General features: G+C 38.9%; 1 protein-coding gene across 1 annotated transcript in view; it reads right to left on the bottom strand.

Annotated features, from left to right (window-relative positions):
* The window catches only part of eys (eyes shut homolog), a 123,619-nt gene that overhangs the window by 15,524 nt on the left and 88,051 nt on the right, over positions 1–20,044 (bottom strand). The window contains exons 30-34 of the mRNA XM_026277713.1: positions 8,766–8,950; positions 8,526–8,617; positions 5,105–5,255; positions 3,474–3,586; positions 314–543 (exon numbers count right to left, since the gene is read on the bottom strand). Coding sequence (XP_026133498.1) covers positions 314–543; positions 3,474–3,586; positions 5,105–5,255; positions 8,526–8,617; positions 8,766–8,950 — 771 coding nt within the window. The remainder of the gene's footprint in view (positions 1–313; positions 544–3,473; positions 3,587–5,104; positions 5,256–8,525; positions 8,618–8,765; positions 8,951–20,044) is intronic.

Here is a 20,044-nt window from a genome sequence, read left to right as displayed (position 1 = left end):
AAGCACATCACAAATTATTTAAAGTGATCCCTGGACCAACAACAGGGCCAGATTTCCATTTTCCTTTGTGAAAATGTGCCGTGCATCTGCCTCCAGCATTGCTTCTGTAGTCAAACCATTTGGTGGGAGATCATTGCCTGCTTTAAGAGGTGAGGTACTACAGTATGCATCATTACGAAATGTTGTTTTAAAGCTCCACACCAAATTGAACTGTTCGTTAAAGTTAAATTAAGGGATGTAGGCTAATTTAGTAGTTCAGTAATCCAGTAGGGAGGATTTCAGCTGTGATGAGGAGGGGAGCTAGAGGTCTCACCTTGTTCACACCGGCGTCCTGTGAAGTGCAGAGGACAGTCACAAAAGAAAGACGAGGCTCCGCTGGGCAGAGAGATGGGCCGACAGGATCCGCCGTTGAGACAGAGCCCCTGTGGGCAGACAGGTGAAGGCTGGGTGGGTGGGATACGCCCGTCAGGAGGGGTTTCCACTGTAATGAACTCAGGAGGGGAATCTGTGGAGTTTGCAGGAGGGTCATGATGCCACGGAGACCTACGGTAAAACATGCGAGCAAATGAAAAGGCGAGGATTAAACATAGAACTACACTTCCAAAGGGCATGTTTACTGATCAGTAATCTCTTCTAATTATTTCAGAGCACAAAAAACATGTGTTTAATTCACTAACCACAAGCAATTTAGTTTAACCAGGTAAATTATTCCCAATTACGCACTTATTCGTGAAACCCAGTGATATCTGAGCCAAATCACATCAATTTGCTGTAAAAATGCAAGTGGTGAATGAAATGTCATTTAAAAGAGATGTTTGCAGGTTGTATGGCATTCATCATTTAATTGAGAATGCCTTAACTCCAAATCAATTCCTGAATTTAATTTGAGGTAGCACAGAGGATACAAAATTAAAATTAATTTGAAGGTTTTGGCAAGCTAAAACGTGTTGATGGACAGATGGACATACAGAACGACGGATAGACGGACAGACATTTGTGTTTCCTCCACACTCTAACACTCAGAAATATTGCATTTACCTAATTTGCATAATTCCTTTAATGAAGCGGGCACTAAAACAATGCAGACTGCACATGCAAATAAGCAGTGCTATCAGTGGGTGACATCAGGGGCGCTGCACAAGATCCCGGACCCTATGCATAGGCAGTCCTAATGCCCCCCACCCACTTGAAAATATATATTCCAGACTTTTCGAGGGCCCTCTCTTCCTTTGGGGCCCTGGCAATCAGTACTAGTTTTACCCCCAGTCCGGCGCGCCCATTGACATTCCTACTTAGGCCCCGTCCACACGGAGACGGAGCTTACCCCAATTCGATCTTTTTTTCCTCGTCTCAAGAAATATCCGCATCCACACGAAACCGCAAAATGATGACTTGGACTAGGCTCATAAACCTTGCGCGTGGTACACAAACGAACATGGAACAATACATTTATTAATCAGTGTTAATGTTAGTTAATAAAAAGACAATCGTTCAGTGTTTGTTCATGTTTTTGTTGCTGTTACGTGACGTAGAGGTGTCTGACTAGGGGGGAGACGTGGGCTGATGACGTCATCGTTTCAGAAAATATACGGATTAGCTGTCCAGATGAAAACGCAAAGACGGCGTTTTCAAATTTATCCACTCTGGGACCCGGTTTAAAAAAATAGCGGTTTTAACGAAAACGCCGGAACCGTGTGTACGAAACGCCTATCCAATAAAAAATTTGGCATATTCACAGAAACGCGTCTCCGTGTGGACGGGACCTTAGTCTACACCCCCCCGTGTTTTTATAAGAGGGGCAAATGATATATAGCTCAACCTTGTCCACAATCCTTAATCTTATAATTAGACAAAACACAGACAAGCCCCATTTGTAAAATTAAAACCATACTCACATGCATTTTAAAAATCTATATTAATTATCCTGTTCAACACAAAATAGATGTGCATCAGTACCGACATAATGACCTAAATCTAAAGATAGATGTGCCCACCGAGTAAAAATTATTTCAGACATCTGAGATGCTATTTGACTATATGCTGTCATTTTATGGGAAAGAACAGGTCCAACATTCCGCTAAGCGTCTCGTTTTGTGTCAGATGTATGAAAGAATGACTATGGGTTTGAGTGTGAGTAAATCATGAAAAATGTGAAATTTATGTCAGCATCATCACAACGAGTCCTAAAAAATATACTGGCCAACTTCTCGGACTCAGCTTAACCCATGATTTATGACTGGACAAGCAATATAATACACTTTATTATGTTAAACTACCCTAATTATCATAACTAAACAAATAAGGCATGATAGAGTAAGAAGATTTCAAAACACAGTTATGCCTACATATCAATCACTTCTCCAATTAGTGACCACTAAATCAGCTCAAATGGCCCTGATTAATGTTTCCTTTCAAATCATGTGAGACTACACCACGTAAGATGCCACAAATTGTCTTATTTATTTGGAAACCCCATCTCTCCAGGCCACTGCAATTCCAGACAGATGACAGAACAGAATAAATAATGAAGTAAGATAATATAGAGAGAGGGGAGATCTAACTCATTTAAGTATTAACTAGTCGGTGTGGTTCCCAATTTCATGTTCTGTTCAAAACTCATTTCCTCCTGCTTTGTAAAAAAGGGTTTTTACAGAAACAGCCAAAATAAGTGCTTACGTTTTCTTTGGAACAATAACACATGATGTGTGAAGCCAAACACTTAAACGTCTCCAGAATCTCACTCTTGATGAGCAATTTGCACACAGCATGAATGTACAGCACCTGTGCACTCAAGTGACGAGCTAAATTATAGATTTTGTCTTTGAGAGACAGCTGACAAGAGTGGCAAATAGCACATCCAAGAAGCATGAGGCAAGATGGTAAAATATATCTAATGGCAGCAACATTGTGTAGTGAAAATGTAGCTTTCCTTATTTTTTATTTTTATTTTTTTAAAGAAGTATTTAACTAAACTGTAGGCTATTAGGAAAAATAAAACCAACATAGCTACTTCAAGAGGCAAAACCTTAAAGTTTATATTCACAAATACAAAACAGATGATATAATTTATTATTCAATCATAGCAGTATTAATACTTGTCAGTAACAATGATACCTTTTTAATAAATGCATCTTAATGGCATTAAACAGATTTTTTTTTTTTAAAGAGTCTAGAATTAACTGTATCAGTTGAAAACAGTGAAGAAATGTAAAGTTTTATTTTAATATATTTTCAAATGCGATTTATTACTGTGATGACAAAGCTGAATTTTAAGCAGCCCTTACTCCAGTTTTCAGAGATCCTTTAGAAATTATTCTTACACTAATGTGAGAGTTGAAAACAGTGATAACTGTATAATTTCTTTTTGAACAAACAGATTCACTAATATGAATAATTTAAAATAGGAAAATTTAGACTTCCAAACACTGCCCCAAAACTGTATTGATTCCTGATGCAAAATCAGTTTCAATTACCTGCAGTAGTCAACATTGTTCCTGGCAATGGCATGGTCCACACGGAATCTTCTGAGCTTATTAATTTCGATTATTTCAATGCAGCCGGTATAGTTGTGGAAAGGCTCAGCTTCCTAAGGGAACACAGAACAACAACAAAGTCTCAAGCAGTTTCTTCAGAGGAAAAGAGAAAAACATATCAGGCCTAAGGGTGAAAATGAAAAATTGCTACAAAGCAGCTATTCTGGGAGAAGAAAGTGCCTTACAACAAAGAGGTTGCATTTTAAGACATTAAGTTCATCCAAAAATGAAAATTCTGTCATTATTTACTCACTCTCATGTCGTAAAAAAAAAAAAAAAAACTGTTTTATTTCTCCTTTGGAACATAAAAGTAGATATGCTCAAGAATCGTAATAGAAATATTTCCATACAACAATTCATAGTGGCCAAGGGCTCTCAAGGACAAAACACACATCAACAAAAGTAGTCATACTGTATGACTTTTGCACTACATTGAAAGTTTTTACACAATGCAATGCATTACTTTTATTTTAGTTATTCACAGATTCAATTTTCACATTTGGCTATTTTTTTATAAATCTTTTGTTGACGACGGTCATTATGAGCTGTTGTTGTACGTCACGAACTGCATAATGAATCTTCAAAAATTTTACTTTTTGTGTTACATAAAATATTTAACAGCATTAGCATCTGTTTAAAATGTATATATGCATAAATGCTACTGAATATTTTTAAAGGCAATAAAGATTCTTCAAATATGACAGAAATGGCTCATACAACATTACCAGTATAAACTGCATTGATGACAAACAAACAAAACCCCTCTATTTAATTATCAGCACTGTGAAAGAGAGAAAAAAGCATATGGATCCAATCTTTGTTGTCTAGACAAATACATCTCAACCTCTCCTTTTTCTTCTCCTAACAGGATCTCAAGTGCCTGTGACCTGCTTCTAGCCGCCTGAAGGAAAATGAAAAGTGTGCCTGCTAGTTTCTCAGGGCTTTATCACTGTCAATATGTAGACCTTGACAGTTCTTTGAAGCCCTCTGAACCAGTTTTTAGTAACCTCAAAATTACTGGAAAATTCATGTCCATTTTAATCCAATTTAAGCCGGATGTGTCTCTGCGGTAATTGGCCAGGTCATTGTGTTACATGACAAAGGCATACCATCAATCTTTCCTTGCTTCCACATTATAATCAGAGTTCCCAGCTGGCGTAAGAATTTTAGTGACTTTTCAAACTTTCAGTCATTAATAAAGTGTAATGTCAGCTCAACACTAAAGATAGTGTTAACTCTAGTTCTCAAATTTCAAGGTGGAATTACAGTATATAGTAAAAAATTAATGTCATGCGCAAAAAAAAATAAAAATAATATATATATATATATATATATATATATATATATATATATATATATATATATATATATATATATATATATATATATATATATATATATTTATGATAGTTATCATAACTTACCAATTACAAAAGTTCAATATGATTAAACTTGATTTTAAGGCAGGATTAACACTAAGTTGAACACACCCCCCCCCCCCCAAAAACAATGTAAAAAATATATGGTATTCAATGGTTACTTGAACGCTAGTTTACATAATGAACTCTTACTTTATGAGGTGGATACAGAAGAGGAAGTCCTCCGATGAAGATCCTGTCAGTTCGCTGTAAATTCATGACTGTTGTGAAATTGCTTGGAATACTTCTGACAGTCCCAAAGCCTGAAATAGTGACTTCGGCTGCACACGGAGAAAGATACTGTCTGTGGAAAACAAAGATAAAAACTAAATAAAGAAGAATGGGATATGCATGTGGACAAAATGTTCCCTGTCTTGTTATAAATCAACATTTCAGGTCCCCGTTTCCTGTATCTCTTCACCTAATGTTGTAAATGCAATCAATTAATGATCTGTGGTATTAACACCAAAGCCGTCTTTTAAGGCAATTTAAGGCAATGTTAATAAGATACATATGCTTTGCCTAAAGTAGAACACAATTACTTTAAAAGCTAAGCACTGCTAATGCCCGCTTTATCTGTTATTATTTTCAGCTTTTTTCATATCCAGTCCAAAAACAGGTTATGGTAAATAACACCTAATGACAGTGCTGTTTCCATGGATACATGAGATACAGGAAGGTGTTAAGAAAGAAAAAGGGTCCACGGTGAATTCATAAGCCAGTACAGCATTTAAAATATCATGGTTCACTAACAGTCTAGGGCCATACCACGTGTGCAAATTATTTAATCTGGTTTTAAATAGCAGCATATACCATAATTCATCAGGCTCAGCTTAAAAACAACTGTAAACTGTTTTATTGACAGTTAAGCGCTAGTTAAAATGGCGACAGTATATCATGACATATCAAAAAATCCACTAAATAAAACAAATGATTTGCTATGCTCAAGGGCGTCTTTCACCTGCAGCTAATTATTTCCCCTCTTCCTTTTCAAGACATCCTGTGTCTTGTGCAGACTGTTCCCGAGATGTACCCAAGCCTTGGGAGTTTTCCAAAGCTTATTCTGCCCTTCCAAACAACAGGGGAGGAAAGATAATTACCTCAGTGTGGATTCTGGGATAACTATGTGCAGCTGGAGGATTGGCCTACAGATGCTCAGCTCATAATAGCGGTGATATCAGTCTCCCCATCTTCTGAGGTACAGTGAAGCCAATCTTGACTGATTTGTTAAGCATGTAATTCACGGGCTGTGGAGTTATTCTCTTGCTTTGCTCCACACCTCAGGAGGAGAGACCACCAGGCCCTGGATGTCCTCCCTCTGGAGCAGCCGGAGAGACTGTTAATTTAGAAGAGCTCCGGCAGAGCAGCCTGGCATCTCGCCAGAGAGCCACTGGTCCCATTGAGTCTTTGAGCAGACAGCTCCCCAGCAGGACACACAGAGAATGCTACTTTTACTTAAAAATGCTTTAAAGGCGATAATAAAGCACAGCATGGCCCTTTATAATTGTTTCACAGGTTCACTCGGTCATGTGAGACATAAAAAAGCTAGTGAAACTTCAAGGTGTTGCATTGTACCTTTTTTTTTAATATATATATAATTAGATTTTTTTTTCCCTGTGGTCCGCTCATATAATTTTTTGCAACAAAACCAGTTGTTACTGAATTTTACATGACCATTCTCCTCTTTCTCTGTTAACCACAGAACTAAAACAGACTGCTTTGTGTACCACTGTGCTTTTAAGAATTTTAAATGTTCTCTTTACCACGACTGGGGAAAATTCTGAATTTAAGAATCCTTTTCAGTTTATGAGCTTGAATTTGAATTGAATCGACCACGACGCACATGATTTTTTATTTGAATATGAATTGGAATGTCACAAAGGGGAAACACTGAATTACAACTCAAAGAAATTCAAAACGATCACACAACAGAGAAATCCAATTAGTGCAGCTAAAAGTTTTGTAAACAAAACATGACTAAAACTCATGACCAATTAAGCATATATACTCCCTGATTTGTAGTATATAACGGTCTTATCAAGTTCAACACATTCAAGACAATTAACACAGCCATCAATTTCAAATCTGTTACTCCTGTTCTTTACAAAAAGCTATTATTTGGGGCCAATCCGTAAACATTAATATACTCATGTTATTAATAGGCATGCTAATTTGAATTTAGTGATTGTAAAAAGTTAGATCCAGTTTGAATTCCATACGACAATCCAATGCCAAAGGCCGTAAAATGACCAAATAAATGAAGAGAACGATTACATCTTAAACAAAACAAAAGGGAGGCTATTAGCTTTTATCAATCAACAAATACTGATTGAGCTTAATTTGTACTAAAGCAGGCATTTTCCTTTAAATACTAAAAGCACCTAAGGCAGTGCACATTAAGGCAGGCAAGGCAAGGCAAGTTTATTTATATAGCACATTTCGTACACAATGGTAATTCAAAGTGCTTAACATAAAATAAAGTAAAATCATGAAGAAAAATAATTTTAAAAATAAAACAAGCAATATAAAAACTTTGAAAATGATAAAAAATGCTTATTTAAAATGAATTAAAAACATTTAAAAATATAAAATAATTTGACATAAAATACAGTGAATATGTAAAATACAGTGCAATCAGTTCATTATGCCTGGTTGTAAATAAGACTCAGGTTTTTGACCTGATATTCAGCATAAAAATGTGACAACTGTTAAGTGAATTCTCACCTGTATGTTTTCATAGTACAACAAACTCTATTTCAATAGATCAAGAAAATTCTGATTTGAATAATATGGCCCCTTTAAAGATATGGTCAGTTAGTCCTGTTTTTCCCCCCTACTCAGTCTTGTTTTCATAACTCTCTTTCACACTAAGTCTTTTGCTAGTTGGCACAAAAGTAATGACTGATTTGTGCAGCTGGCGCATCTTGGAAGCTTTTCAAATTCTCTATGAAAAACAGACATAAACAGGCTGATGCACTCAAGATCGGGAGCTGACTAAAGCGTTCTTAAATGAAGAGGCAGCGCTGTCCTTCAGAGACTCCGAATCTGATCAAATCTTTCAATGACTGTTACCTTGCATTTTACTTTCTGCTGAATCGGATGAAAAGAAAAGAAACCTAATGGACCTGTGTGAATTGTGCTTCCAAACATCAAAGACCTTTCAGCAATCATTCAGCTCTCAATCCACATACCCAGGCCTGACAATTCTGGGGTTATACTGCACCCATTTACAAATGTAAGTACAGAAATACTCCCCATCATGTAAATGAATAACATGATATGTATATTACCTGTACTCAGGCCTCTGTTAGGATCTCAGTGGCATTAGATTGGCTGCCACACGTCAGTCGTCCAGTTATTGTAAACTTTTTTGTGTAGAATAAATTAATCATGACTGACTATCAACAGAGAATTTCTATACTCTATTTACTTTCTGTGGTCTATTTCAATTTATAGCGAAGCTCCAAAAGCTACTTTACATTAACGACCAGTTTCACCATCTTCTTATACATCTGATTCATTTTAAACTCTATGATCACAAACTATCTGGATACTGGAGGAGAAATTCTCTTACCTCAATAGCAGCACATGCTCATTTCCATCAGCAACGTGCTGTGCTGTATTGATCCGCTGAGCTCCCTCCTTTTGGTTGCACAAAAAGTCATACTAGAGTGTGTGGGAAAAGTATGTATCAGTATTTTCCATTTAATTATTCCTTGTGCATATTCTTTGATTTCTAAAGGTAATGACATTGCCGTAAAAAAACAACAACAACAACAACAAAAAAAAAAAATTTATGCACTTGCAGTATTACCTGAAGCGTTCCATTGGAAACGTGGAGTTTGACGAAGAAGATGCCTTTTATGGCACTGGCTGAATACAGCAGGGTTCCGTACATGGATTCAGTAAGGAATCTCACCGTGACACTGAATGCAGCACCGACTTCAATGCCCTCAAACTCCAAAAAGGATTTCCCAGAATATCTCCCAAAACTAATATCTGCAGGAGAGAAATGTAGGCAGTTAAGCATAGTGCCATCGTAGCTTCACTGAACAGTATAAAGTCGACATTTGTGTGGATGTTTGCCGCTATCTGGAACCAAAATATGTAAAGTTATCTAAGTTTTTATTTAATTATGGGGGTTAGTAAACAAAAACAACCTATTTTTCATAATACTTTTAAATTAAATATATATTTATTACAATAATATTTCATCCTGACCTGGTACAAGAAAATGTAGCCTCACACTACAGTAAATCTTAATAAGAAATAATGTCACAGAACCTTTTTTATTGAGTAATTCCAAATTAACAGTGGGCAACACAACTTTATTCATATTCTACACTGTATGGGAACATGAGTGAATAAGAATAGAAAATCTGAATAAACTCTGAATAAAAATAATGAGTAAAATCTGAATAAACTGGAACAAATTATGTCTCACATTTTTATATTATACTTTTTATAATAATTAGTGAATATTTAAACTTTTTACCCTGCAAATCAAAATATTTCATTCTGACACTATCCCTTTTTAATCAACTTTTAATGGACTTAATTGAAACTGAAGAAAGCACATGGGTTACATTGTGAACACCGGAAACCATCAAATAATTGATACTCTCTACATTGAATTCCCCACAGTGAGCCAATATTTCACAATTAAGAAGATATTGTTCTACCAATTTTTAATATTGCAAGGTTACAAAGGAGCACAGTGTTAATGAAACTATGTATGCTAATTATGATAATGTATAGCTCTGAGCAGAAAGAATATGCATTACAAATTAACACAGATTTAAAGCTAACATAAACCAACACTACTAAAATTTTTGCAGTATGCATACTGAGGACAGTTTATTTTGAACCAAATCTACATTGCGAGTAAATCAAACGCATACGCGACTAAATCTTTACCTGGGCGACTAAATGATGTCTAATATTAGCCAACGGCCAATCAATTCTCTCATTTTACTTGCCAGTGTGTGAGTTGGAGGCTAAGTGAAAGTTTATCGGTAGTACAGATATATTTTCACTCACCGAACACTATCTGACTGAACGCTTCAGAGTTTCACTCTCCGTCAAGCGATCTGTGATATTTTTCAGGTTTTTTTTTAATGAATGGATGTGCAACGTGAAAGTGCCTGTATTTCAGTTTAAGAACTGCTGGTTTTTCCGGTAGTGGGCGGAGCTAATGCGCAAACGGAAATCTCATTGGCTGGCGCTCACCTATTATCATCCCTGTATCTATTTCAGCAAATCAGTTCGAGCGAACGCACACAACCTGATTAATATTCATAAATTAATCCTTATTGTGTTTTATATTGTTCTTATTAGTAGAATTCGTATCATTATTATATTATCAGTATTTCAAGTGCAATTTCTTTTTTCACTATATTTAGCAAAAGTTAAGCCATTTTTAGTAAATTAAATGGAAATGACAAACTATTTTTTAAAGTAAACTGCTATACAGCTATCAGTACACATTTATAAAATCATAATGCAGTATATTCATAAAAAATATAGCTAATATTGCTTATTTGTCTAGGATGTATCCTATGCTTCTAAACTTTAAATAATTTCAGAAAAAAAAATGGGGGGGGGGGGTGGATTGGTGCTATAAACCTCATTCATTTGACTCGCAGAGAGCCTGTAAAAGCCTGTAAAAGAGGTGGCTGAAAGATCCATGTCTTTCATGTTAAAGGATTTTATGATAATTGTGCCTGGTACAGTAGCTCCTTTCTCTCACAGGAGTGTGATCAAAGCAAAGAGTGACCCATTACCTGCCATGACTTAGTACATTTAAAAGGCAGTTTTTAGATCTGCTTTAATTGGGGGGGAGACTGAAGAATAACTCTCCCGAGGAAGTCTATTCCAATTAGTGGTAGGAAAGAGCTGCTCGTCTAATGTTTTCTGCTATCAGTAGATTCTGTGAAGCCACTGATGTTCACCTCAAAATGTCCTTACCACTGTACTGCATCTGTCATGTTTAGACATGGCATAAAATCATTCATCCATAATGAAATCTAAATGCATTATATGTTTAACATTTAAAAAAATACAATCATTCAAATGCAAAAAAAAAAAAAAAAAAAAAAAAGCACAGGAACATGCCAACATTAATAATTTTTTGCATTCCAAGAGCTGATAAAGTGAAATAAAGGCCTTTTTTTCTCCAGCATGTGCATCATAAATGAGAGTAGCTTGCTTTGAGAAGGTCTAAGAAGATCACTCTACTGCGTAAACCTCTTTCTGTCAGCTTGAGGAACCTCAGCCCTGTACTATGAGGGTTTTTAGCACAAATGAACAGTAACCCACATGATACTTGCAGCAGCACATGGCTTGCCAAAAAAGGCACATAAATTCTCTTCGAAAAGATAGCGAGAGTGAGTGACTGTCTGAGAAAATTATACCATCTTATTACATGCCTCATTTTAAGCCATGATATCCTGCTCTCTGTCATCCGTATCAGCCGGCAATTATGGGACATTTTCAGAGACTTCCACCCTCTTTGAGATCATTTAGGGCACTGATGCGGACAAACTTAAAAGACCGGCTCTGACTTGAGCAATTTGGCCTAAGCATTAGCATTGGTCTGGAGTTAATGCCCTTCAATCTCAAACAGTTCCTATGAAAGGTCTCGCCTCTGGGTATTTTGCAATGAAACGCTCAATAATGTGGACCTGCCTGTGGTATTTCTCCCTGCCCGTGATTGACCAATGCTAGGCTACAAAACAGAACACGCGTTTTGAGATTGCTGTCACGATTAATGGATCTACAGCAGATGAGGGCTTTATCAATATTTGCTTGACTTTAAATCTTTTTTAATGCAGAAATCTTTTGATCTGCCATTGAAGGTCTCCGGGGCACTTTGTTGATTAAGGAGCTTGTAGAAAAATCCCTGTGCATCTGCTAAGTCCTGCACTCCATAACAGGACAAATATCTCCGAGTGAGGCCTGTGACTGAAAGATTGGAGACTTATCGGGAAACGAGAGGCTGTGATCTCTGATTAATGAGGATGAATGCAGGGCGACTACAGAGCGTCTACCTTCTCCCTCCCCTGGTGTTCCAGGCAGGTTTACCAGTGTTGATGATGGAAAATTACCCCTCTGAGACTGAGGGATTCATTAATTTGAGATGCTTGTTTGGACTGATATAAGGCTTTCACACAGTCCGTGATTGCTGTCGGGAGACAAACACTCACCTCATTAGCAATTAACTCCAGATCCCATCATGAAATCTGCATTTTAGCCACTAACTTCTCCACGTGCTTGGCACTGTATGCTCTCACTGGTTCTTTAACATTGAAATCATTGAAAACCAGTCAATAGGGACATGGGACTGCGAGCTCATTCAGCCCTTATTATCAACAGAGAGAGCTAGGAAAGACACACTAGAGGAAATCTCGAACATAAAACTCTTATTGGGTAAAATAAGTCCGCAAACACTTTGAAGGTGTACTTATTGCTCATGTTTTTGAAATGCTGACTCTGCTGGATCGCTGCCAGTTGCGCTGATGAATACCATTATGGGATGTATAAATATAGATCTCTGTAAAGGGAAGCACAAGAGAGAGTGTGGAAAAGATCAGCGTTTTCGTTATGGCCATTCAAAAACAGTGTTGTTTAATGAATGAATGGTAAGCCATCCATTCATTAAAACTGTAGAAGCAAGGAAAGTACTCATGAAATACTGTATATACAAATACAAGACAAACTTTGCACTTATGCACCCTTTTTCCAACATAATCAGCTGCTTCTTTTACACTTAAATTGTGGCACATAACTCACCTGTACCACTTGTGCTATGAATGACACCTCAAAATGTGAGACCTTTTTTCTATGCGATTGTGATTTGTTGCCTGGCAGACCATAAAACATGAAAAAAGGAAGGACCCTATCTTTTGAAAGGCTATCATTTAGGTAGTAATATGCACACTTTATGTACGAATATTCATACTAGAGTGTACACTAGGGCTGCACGATGTGTCGTTTAAGCATCGATATCGCGATGTACGAATCCACGATAGTCACATCGCAGGATGTGCGATGTAGGCTGTCATAGTTGATCCGTTATTCATTAACTGTATGGGCCAGAGAGCGCGCGCGCGAGATAGAGAGAGCGCAAGCTCGCGGCCGGCGCCACACTAGATGCGTGGCGCAAGCGTCTCAGCTGCGTGGCGTGTCTGTTTTTAATTCGGCTCCCATGTTAACAGGTTAGAGCTTGTAGACAGGGGGCAAGGCACTCGACCGGAAGTTGAAGTCGGGCGGGGGCTGCCATCTTTTAGCAGAACTTCACTTGTGTTAGCATTCCCATTGACTCCCATTCATTTTGGCGTCACTTTGACAGCGAATAACTTTATATCTGAGGCGTTTAAAGACTCCGTTTGTCCATTATTTATTTCTAAAGATACACGACAATGTATAAAGGGCTCCATTACCTTCTATGTTACATTATGGCCCCTTATAAACAGTTTTTGTAAAAAATAGGCTAACAATTGCGTCATAACCACTCGTCCCTCTGTCGCATTACCGTACAGACAGGAGGAGAAGCTCGCAGGCAATTAACTTAATATGGCGTACTGCCGTTACATTTTAAAATACTATACAAAATAATTAATCAGAATACTTACTCCTGCTCACTCACACCAAAGAACTCCCCGCTCAAGCTCGCCATCTCTGCAAGATTAACGATGGCAGTTTGCACGCACAGCCACTTAGAAGATTTACAGGTTGCTGACGTAATATATATCGCAGAAAAATAAAATATCGCAATGTAATTTTTTCCCAATATCGTGCAGCCCTAGTGTACACATTAGTATCTAAATGTTACATATCACTACCAGCCCAGTGACAACCCAGCGTACACTTTTTCTGAGAGTGTACCAGCAAAACCAAGCCATAAAACAAACTATAATATGGGTAAAAAAAAGGACCTGTAAGCATATTTGAATGTACATTATAACAAGGCTTAATATGATGAAAGTTCATGTGTAGAAGTGATACTTCTGCACATTAAAATAAGTCATTCATAAAGTTAAACTGTTGCAAAAAATTAAAGTGAAATTAAAATGAGATAAATTAAGATTATATTTGTAATGTATCTGTAATACACATATCTAAACAATTATAAATACATTTCACTAGCAGTCTATTTGGGGCAATCTAATTTACACAAAAACATAAATGCAAAAAGTGTCCTAAAGTACGGGGCTCCGCACATGGCATGCAGGGAAAAAAAAGTAGACTAAATCCTGTGCACGATTTATTATTTAATTCCCTTGATTTATAAATTGTGCGCATGATTTACAATTTCATACCCTTGATTTGCTAAATCGCACATGCAATTTATAAATGAACGAATTAGTAAATTGTGTGCACGATTTAGCAAATCGAAGGAACTAAATATTAATCGTGTACACATTTTAGTACATCGAGGGAACGAATTAGTAAATCGTGTGCACGATTTATACATTTTTTCTTGTATGTCATGTGGGGGGCTCCGTACCAAAGAAATGAAGACAGACATTGGATAAATCATAGATTTGTAAGCCTCATAAGTCATGTTAATGAGATACAGACTGAGCAGACTGAAACCATGATGAATAATTCAATGCTAGTTATGCAAATAAATTAATGATCATTTTCCTTTATCGTCATCTGATTTATGCCCTGTCTGTGTTTCACGTGATTCATCGGCCCATACATATACTGTACATACGCAAGAATTCACAGAAACTTGTTAGATCGCCTGACATCAACATGCAAAAACAGATCACACGAAACAGGCACATCTGAAGTTTATTTGATATAGGAACTTGATTAAAAATACAACAGTCCTAAAAAAAGACTTCACATTTGCAGTGAGAAGTACTAGTTTTCCAACTTATACATATATACATACATATATAATATTCACTTATTCAATATTACTCATTCTAATGTAATAAGTTTTTCCAGAAAATCAGAAAGTTATCTTTTAATCTTCCAAACATGATGGACACACATGTGAACTCCCATTTTTGTTTTTATACTTTACCAAACTGTTGCATCAACAATTTGTCCAATCGTTGCATATCCACACATCCAAACCAGCATGACCCGACTGCCACTGACTGATCTGAAGATATCAGAGAGGAATATTTCAAACTCCTTTGTCTTTTGTTTCTATCTGAAATAGATTCAGTACGCTGGGAATGCAGAGGAGGAGGAGGAGAAGAGGACAGCAGAAAGAGAGAGCAAAGGTATCATGCAAGATCCTGGCTAATCTATTTATAGCTGCACCTAGGGCAAAATATGTTTTTAGAGAGCGACCTATATAGACATATCGATGAGAGTTTGTTGGTCCATTTGAAAGTTACAGTATATGTTCTTTGTTAAACAATATTTAAAATAAAAATATTACTTAGACAAATTATTATATTCTAAGACCAATGATTAACTGTGGGGCAATGAAATGTAAAAAAAAATGCTAATTAAAAACTGCATCAAGCATTCAAGGCTTTATCTGCTTTTTAGTTGCAGTCTAGCATCCTGCTCTCATTTCTACATTATTTTACCAATATTTTTATTTATTTATTTGAGGTAGGGGACCTCAACATACATACATTTAAAAAAAAAAGGATGAATACCAGTACTGTCTATCACTTAGGAGTTGGGACTGAATTGACAATGCCTTTTACATTCAAACTGAATTCAAACTGAGGTAGCAAACATACAGAACTGTGAATGGAATTCAATAGAAATGTAATTAATTCACATGAATTTAAATTCTAACTACAAACAGCAATTATTGCCAAGCTAAACTGTGAATATTTACTTGATATATATATATATATATTGTCACGGGAGGAGCACAAGACAGACACAGTGGGCGTGGCGTCAGGCCTCGGAGAGGCTTTTATTAACAGAAATCATAAAACAAAGGGAATAAAAGTGGCCAAAAGGGGGAAAGTGTCCAAAATAACAGGGAATCTGGTGTCCTCGTCGTGCTGCGGGATTTGTGTAGGTCGGGCAGTGTTCATCAAGGAAGGGTCCAGGCAAGGGGCGGAGTCCGGCGGCCGCACGCGCTCCCCTCCTTGGTCCGGGGCGCGAGGGGCGGCGGCTTCTCCTAGCGGCCGCGTCTCTCTCGTTGGCCGCGGCGCTGGTAGGGGATGGACGGCCCGGCATCCTGGCCCGTCGGCCGTGTATACGGGTGCGGTTCCCATCCGGATCGCGGGTCCGGCAGCTCACGTCTTGGTGGCGCGGGAGTCCCTCAACGCACCCTTCCTGGACCCACGAGGACACCAGTGTGCATGCACGGGGAAGAGACCGGTCTCCTGAGGAGAGGCGCGTTGGGCTTTTAAACAGCGGCGGTAATGAGGCTCCACTTCCTTCAGGTGTGCCCCATCACACGCCGCCAGCCCTGACTCGTCCAGCGCCCCTCCTCTCACACACCCACTCCAGTCGGGAGCCTGGTGAAGGGCGGCGATTTAGGACGGGGTGCCGGTGATAATCAGGGAGGAGGCAGCTGACTCGTCACATTCCCCCTCCCAAGCGACATCCCCGTCCCCAGGGCGCCACCCACACGGGAGTGCTACCATCCTCAACCAGACTCCAAACGGTCGGAGTGGGCGGGGATTCCTCTCCGGGCGGTCCTCCCTCTCGCAGCGCGCCAGAACAGGGACAGAGAAACCGGGTTTTAGTGACAGCCTCAACCAACCACAGGGTAAAATGACAATAACAGAAGTCACTTACCCCTTTTGTGGCTGGGAGGCTGTCCCCAGTTTTCCTCCGTCCCAGTCTGGGTTCTCACGAACGTTTGCAAGCGAGAGGGAGTGACGTCACCAGACGTTTCCCAACTGCGCTGTCTAGGCTCCGCCTGCCCGCATTCTCCACCAGTGTCACGGGAGGAGCACAAGACAGACACAGTGGGCGTGGCGTCAGGCCTCGGAGAGGCTTTTATTAACAGAAATCATAAAACAAAGGGAATAAAAGTGGCCAAAAGGGGGAAAGTGTCCAAAATAACAGGGAATCTGGTGTCCTCGTCGTGCTGCGGGATTTGTGTAGGTCGGGCAGTGTTCATCAAGGAAGGGTCCAGGCAAGGGGCGGAGTCCGGCGGCCGCACGCGCTCCCCTCCTTGGTCCGGGGCGCGAGGGGCGGCGGCTTCTCCTAGCGGCCGCGTCTCTCTCGTTGGCCGCGGCGCTGGTAGGGGATGGACGGCCCGGCATCCTGGCCCGTCGGCCGTGTATACGGGTGCGGTTCCCATCCGGATCGCGGGTCCGGCAGCTCACGTCTTGGTGGCGCGGGAGTCCCTCAACGCACCCTTCCTGGACCCACGAGGACACCAGTGTGCATGCACGGGGAAGAGACCGGTCTCCTGAGGAGAGGCGCGTTGGGCTTTTAAACAGCGGCGGTAATGAGGCTCCACTTCCTTCAGGTGTGCCCCATCACACGCCGCCAGCCCTGACTCGTCCAGCGCCCCTCCTCTCACACACCCACTCCAGTCGGGAGCCTGGTGAAGGGCGGCGATTTAGGACGGGGTGCCGGTGATAATCAGGGAGGAGGCAGCTGACTCGTCACAATATAGAGAGAGAGAGAGAGAGACAATTCTTAAATTTGACTTAACCACACAGATAAGAATTACAGATGAAAACCAACCAACCAAACAAACAACCAAAAACCAAACCAAACCAAAACATCAAGCGTTAACCCAGAGATTGATAAATGTGCAATTATTTTATCTGCAATTCAACTGCATCTTATCAAGTTTGATTAACTGTTCTGTGAAAGCGATCCCAGTCAGCTGTCCATCAAAAAAAGTGTGTGCGATCCAAAGGCTAAATGGATTTCTGAGCCCAATTTGTGATGATAGATTTATCCCGCTATTTTTGAGTTAAGACAATAGCAGCTTCCTTGAGTTTTATCTTCCATAAAAAATAGCCTCAATTCCACCCTGTCTGGACAATCGCACAGCGATTACTCAGCTAGTGTACCTCTCGGGCACTTGAAGAAAATTCCCATGGATGCCCAGGCGAACCTTTAAAGCTGTCTTGTAGCATTTGTAAATTCATTGATTTCTGTAAAGTGCATGCTTGGTAAATTAACTGCTCTGTTCCCTAAGGGCACTGACTTACACACACTTTGTCTTTCTCAGTAGTGGCTGAAGAAATTAGTGCTGATGGTATCTTAGAGCAAACATTCATGCCGTCATATCCAGACACATTTCTGTGCCCTCAAGAGATCCAAATGCAGTTTCTCAGTTTACTACATTTTTCATTCTGCGGAGAGGTTTAATTCCATTGTGTTGCCTCCCCCCCCCCCAGGACCACCATAAAGTCTAACTTAAATGTCAAAATCACTCTCTACGTATGCCTGAAACACATTTACCTTTAATTTGGCCTATTGATCTGTTGTGGTTCACTTTGTAAAGCAGCAATCTTAGATACTGTTCTAGCAGAGCAGCATTTAAAAGATCAAGTGTACAACAGAAACTCACTTGTAACCGAGAGAATGACATCTCATTCTCACCTTTTAATAATCTGAAATGCTGTATTTAGGAGAAGAAGAAGAAGAAAAAAAAAACACTTGGAAAAAGGCTATGGGCCAGCAGTTAAATTCAAATCAATTCAGAAAGAAAGTGAAAAGTCATGCTTTAGGGAAATTTAAGCACATTCATAGCTTTTCTTCTTCTAAAATAACTTGCTTAGACTTTGCTTCACCAAATTACCTTCAGTGATTTGACAAATTTAGCCTCCAGAATCCATTTATTAGTCCATTGTCAGGAAATTGGGCTAGGACGGTTCAATTTCCTAAATGATGTGGAAATTTAGTCCTAATGTTCCACACTGACATTTTGGCTCTCTACAAATCATTCATTGCTACCAATGTGCGTTTTGTGTCACTGTCAATAAACATCATAAACCATAGCACATAATTCCTAATTAGCTGTAATTTTTCCCAGCGAAAACTAATTGAGTTTGTTCAAACTATTGCTTCTTCGGAGAACATTAGTGGAACAAATGTGGAAAAAACTCTTATTATCAGACATAACACAGATGGTGAGTGTTTATCTTACTAACCTTTAGGGGCTCCCAGCTCATTTTGGAACAGAGCAAAGCAAAATGTAGGTTATTTGGAAAATGTTTACGGAATACACATTTCAAGGACTTTGTCTGACATTATGTTGCCTGTGGTAATGTATCTGTATGTTATTGTAGTCACTAATACCACAGGTGTTAAAGGTCTTATGACATGAAAATTTCACTTTCTGAGGTTTTTTAACATGAATATGAGTTCCCCTAGCCTGTATATGGTCCCCAAGTTTCTAGAAATTTGAATCGGTGTAAATTGAGATTTTTCTATCTTTCTCTGCCTTTGAGAAAATGGAAGCTCAATCAGGCTGATCTTGAATCTCCTCGTTGTGACGTTGCAACGAGAATTGTTACCTCCCCTTTCTCTGCTTTGCCCGCCCAAATATTTACATATAATTCAGCATAGGCGTTACAAACAGACTTTTATGATATGGATTCGACAGCACCGGCACAAACAGTGAGTAACAGTGTTCATTAATGCCTGATCTGTGATCAGTGATTTCTGATGTGTAGCTAATCATTCAAGTTTACACAGACTTTCTTTCTAAATCGTTTAATACTGTTTATGCATCAGTGAATCAAGCCAGTGACTAAACGATCAACTTCGCGTTGTTTCTCTTAGTAGCATGAAACAAATCTGTTATTTAAAATGTGATTTAACTACAGAGAGCGATCAAAGAATGCTCCCTTTTTTTCCGGAGCTGTTACACATCGCGAGTATATCTGCACACTTGCCCAAACTGCCGTTACAATGAATGACGCTGTTATGCTGCACAACGAGGTCTTACTGTATTCATGTGTTTGCTGTTAGCTGTGGTGAAAGCACTTTGTGAGAGAAAACGTGTTGCAATAATGACGAGATCACTGCATTCACGTGATAAACAGACTCTGTCTACTCAATGCTCATCACTGCAGCCTTTCATGTGATGGGAAAAGATCGAACATTTTTTTATATAATCCACACTTCCATGATTCGTTAATCTCGACAGATGTAATAGTAAAAAAAAAAAAAAAAAACAAA

The sequence above is a fragment of the Carassius auratus genome, chromosome 13 (genome assembly GCF_003368295.1).
Source record: "Carassius auratus strain Wakin chromosome 13, ASM336829v1, whole genome shotgun sequence".
Lineage (NCBI taxonomy): Eukaryota > Metazoa > Chordata > Actinopteri > Cypriniformes > Cyprinidae > Carassius > Carassius auratus.
Note: the sequence above shows the minus strand (reverse complement) of the source record. Positions and strands in the feature narration are given on the sequence as shown.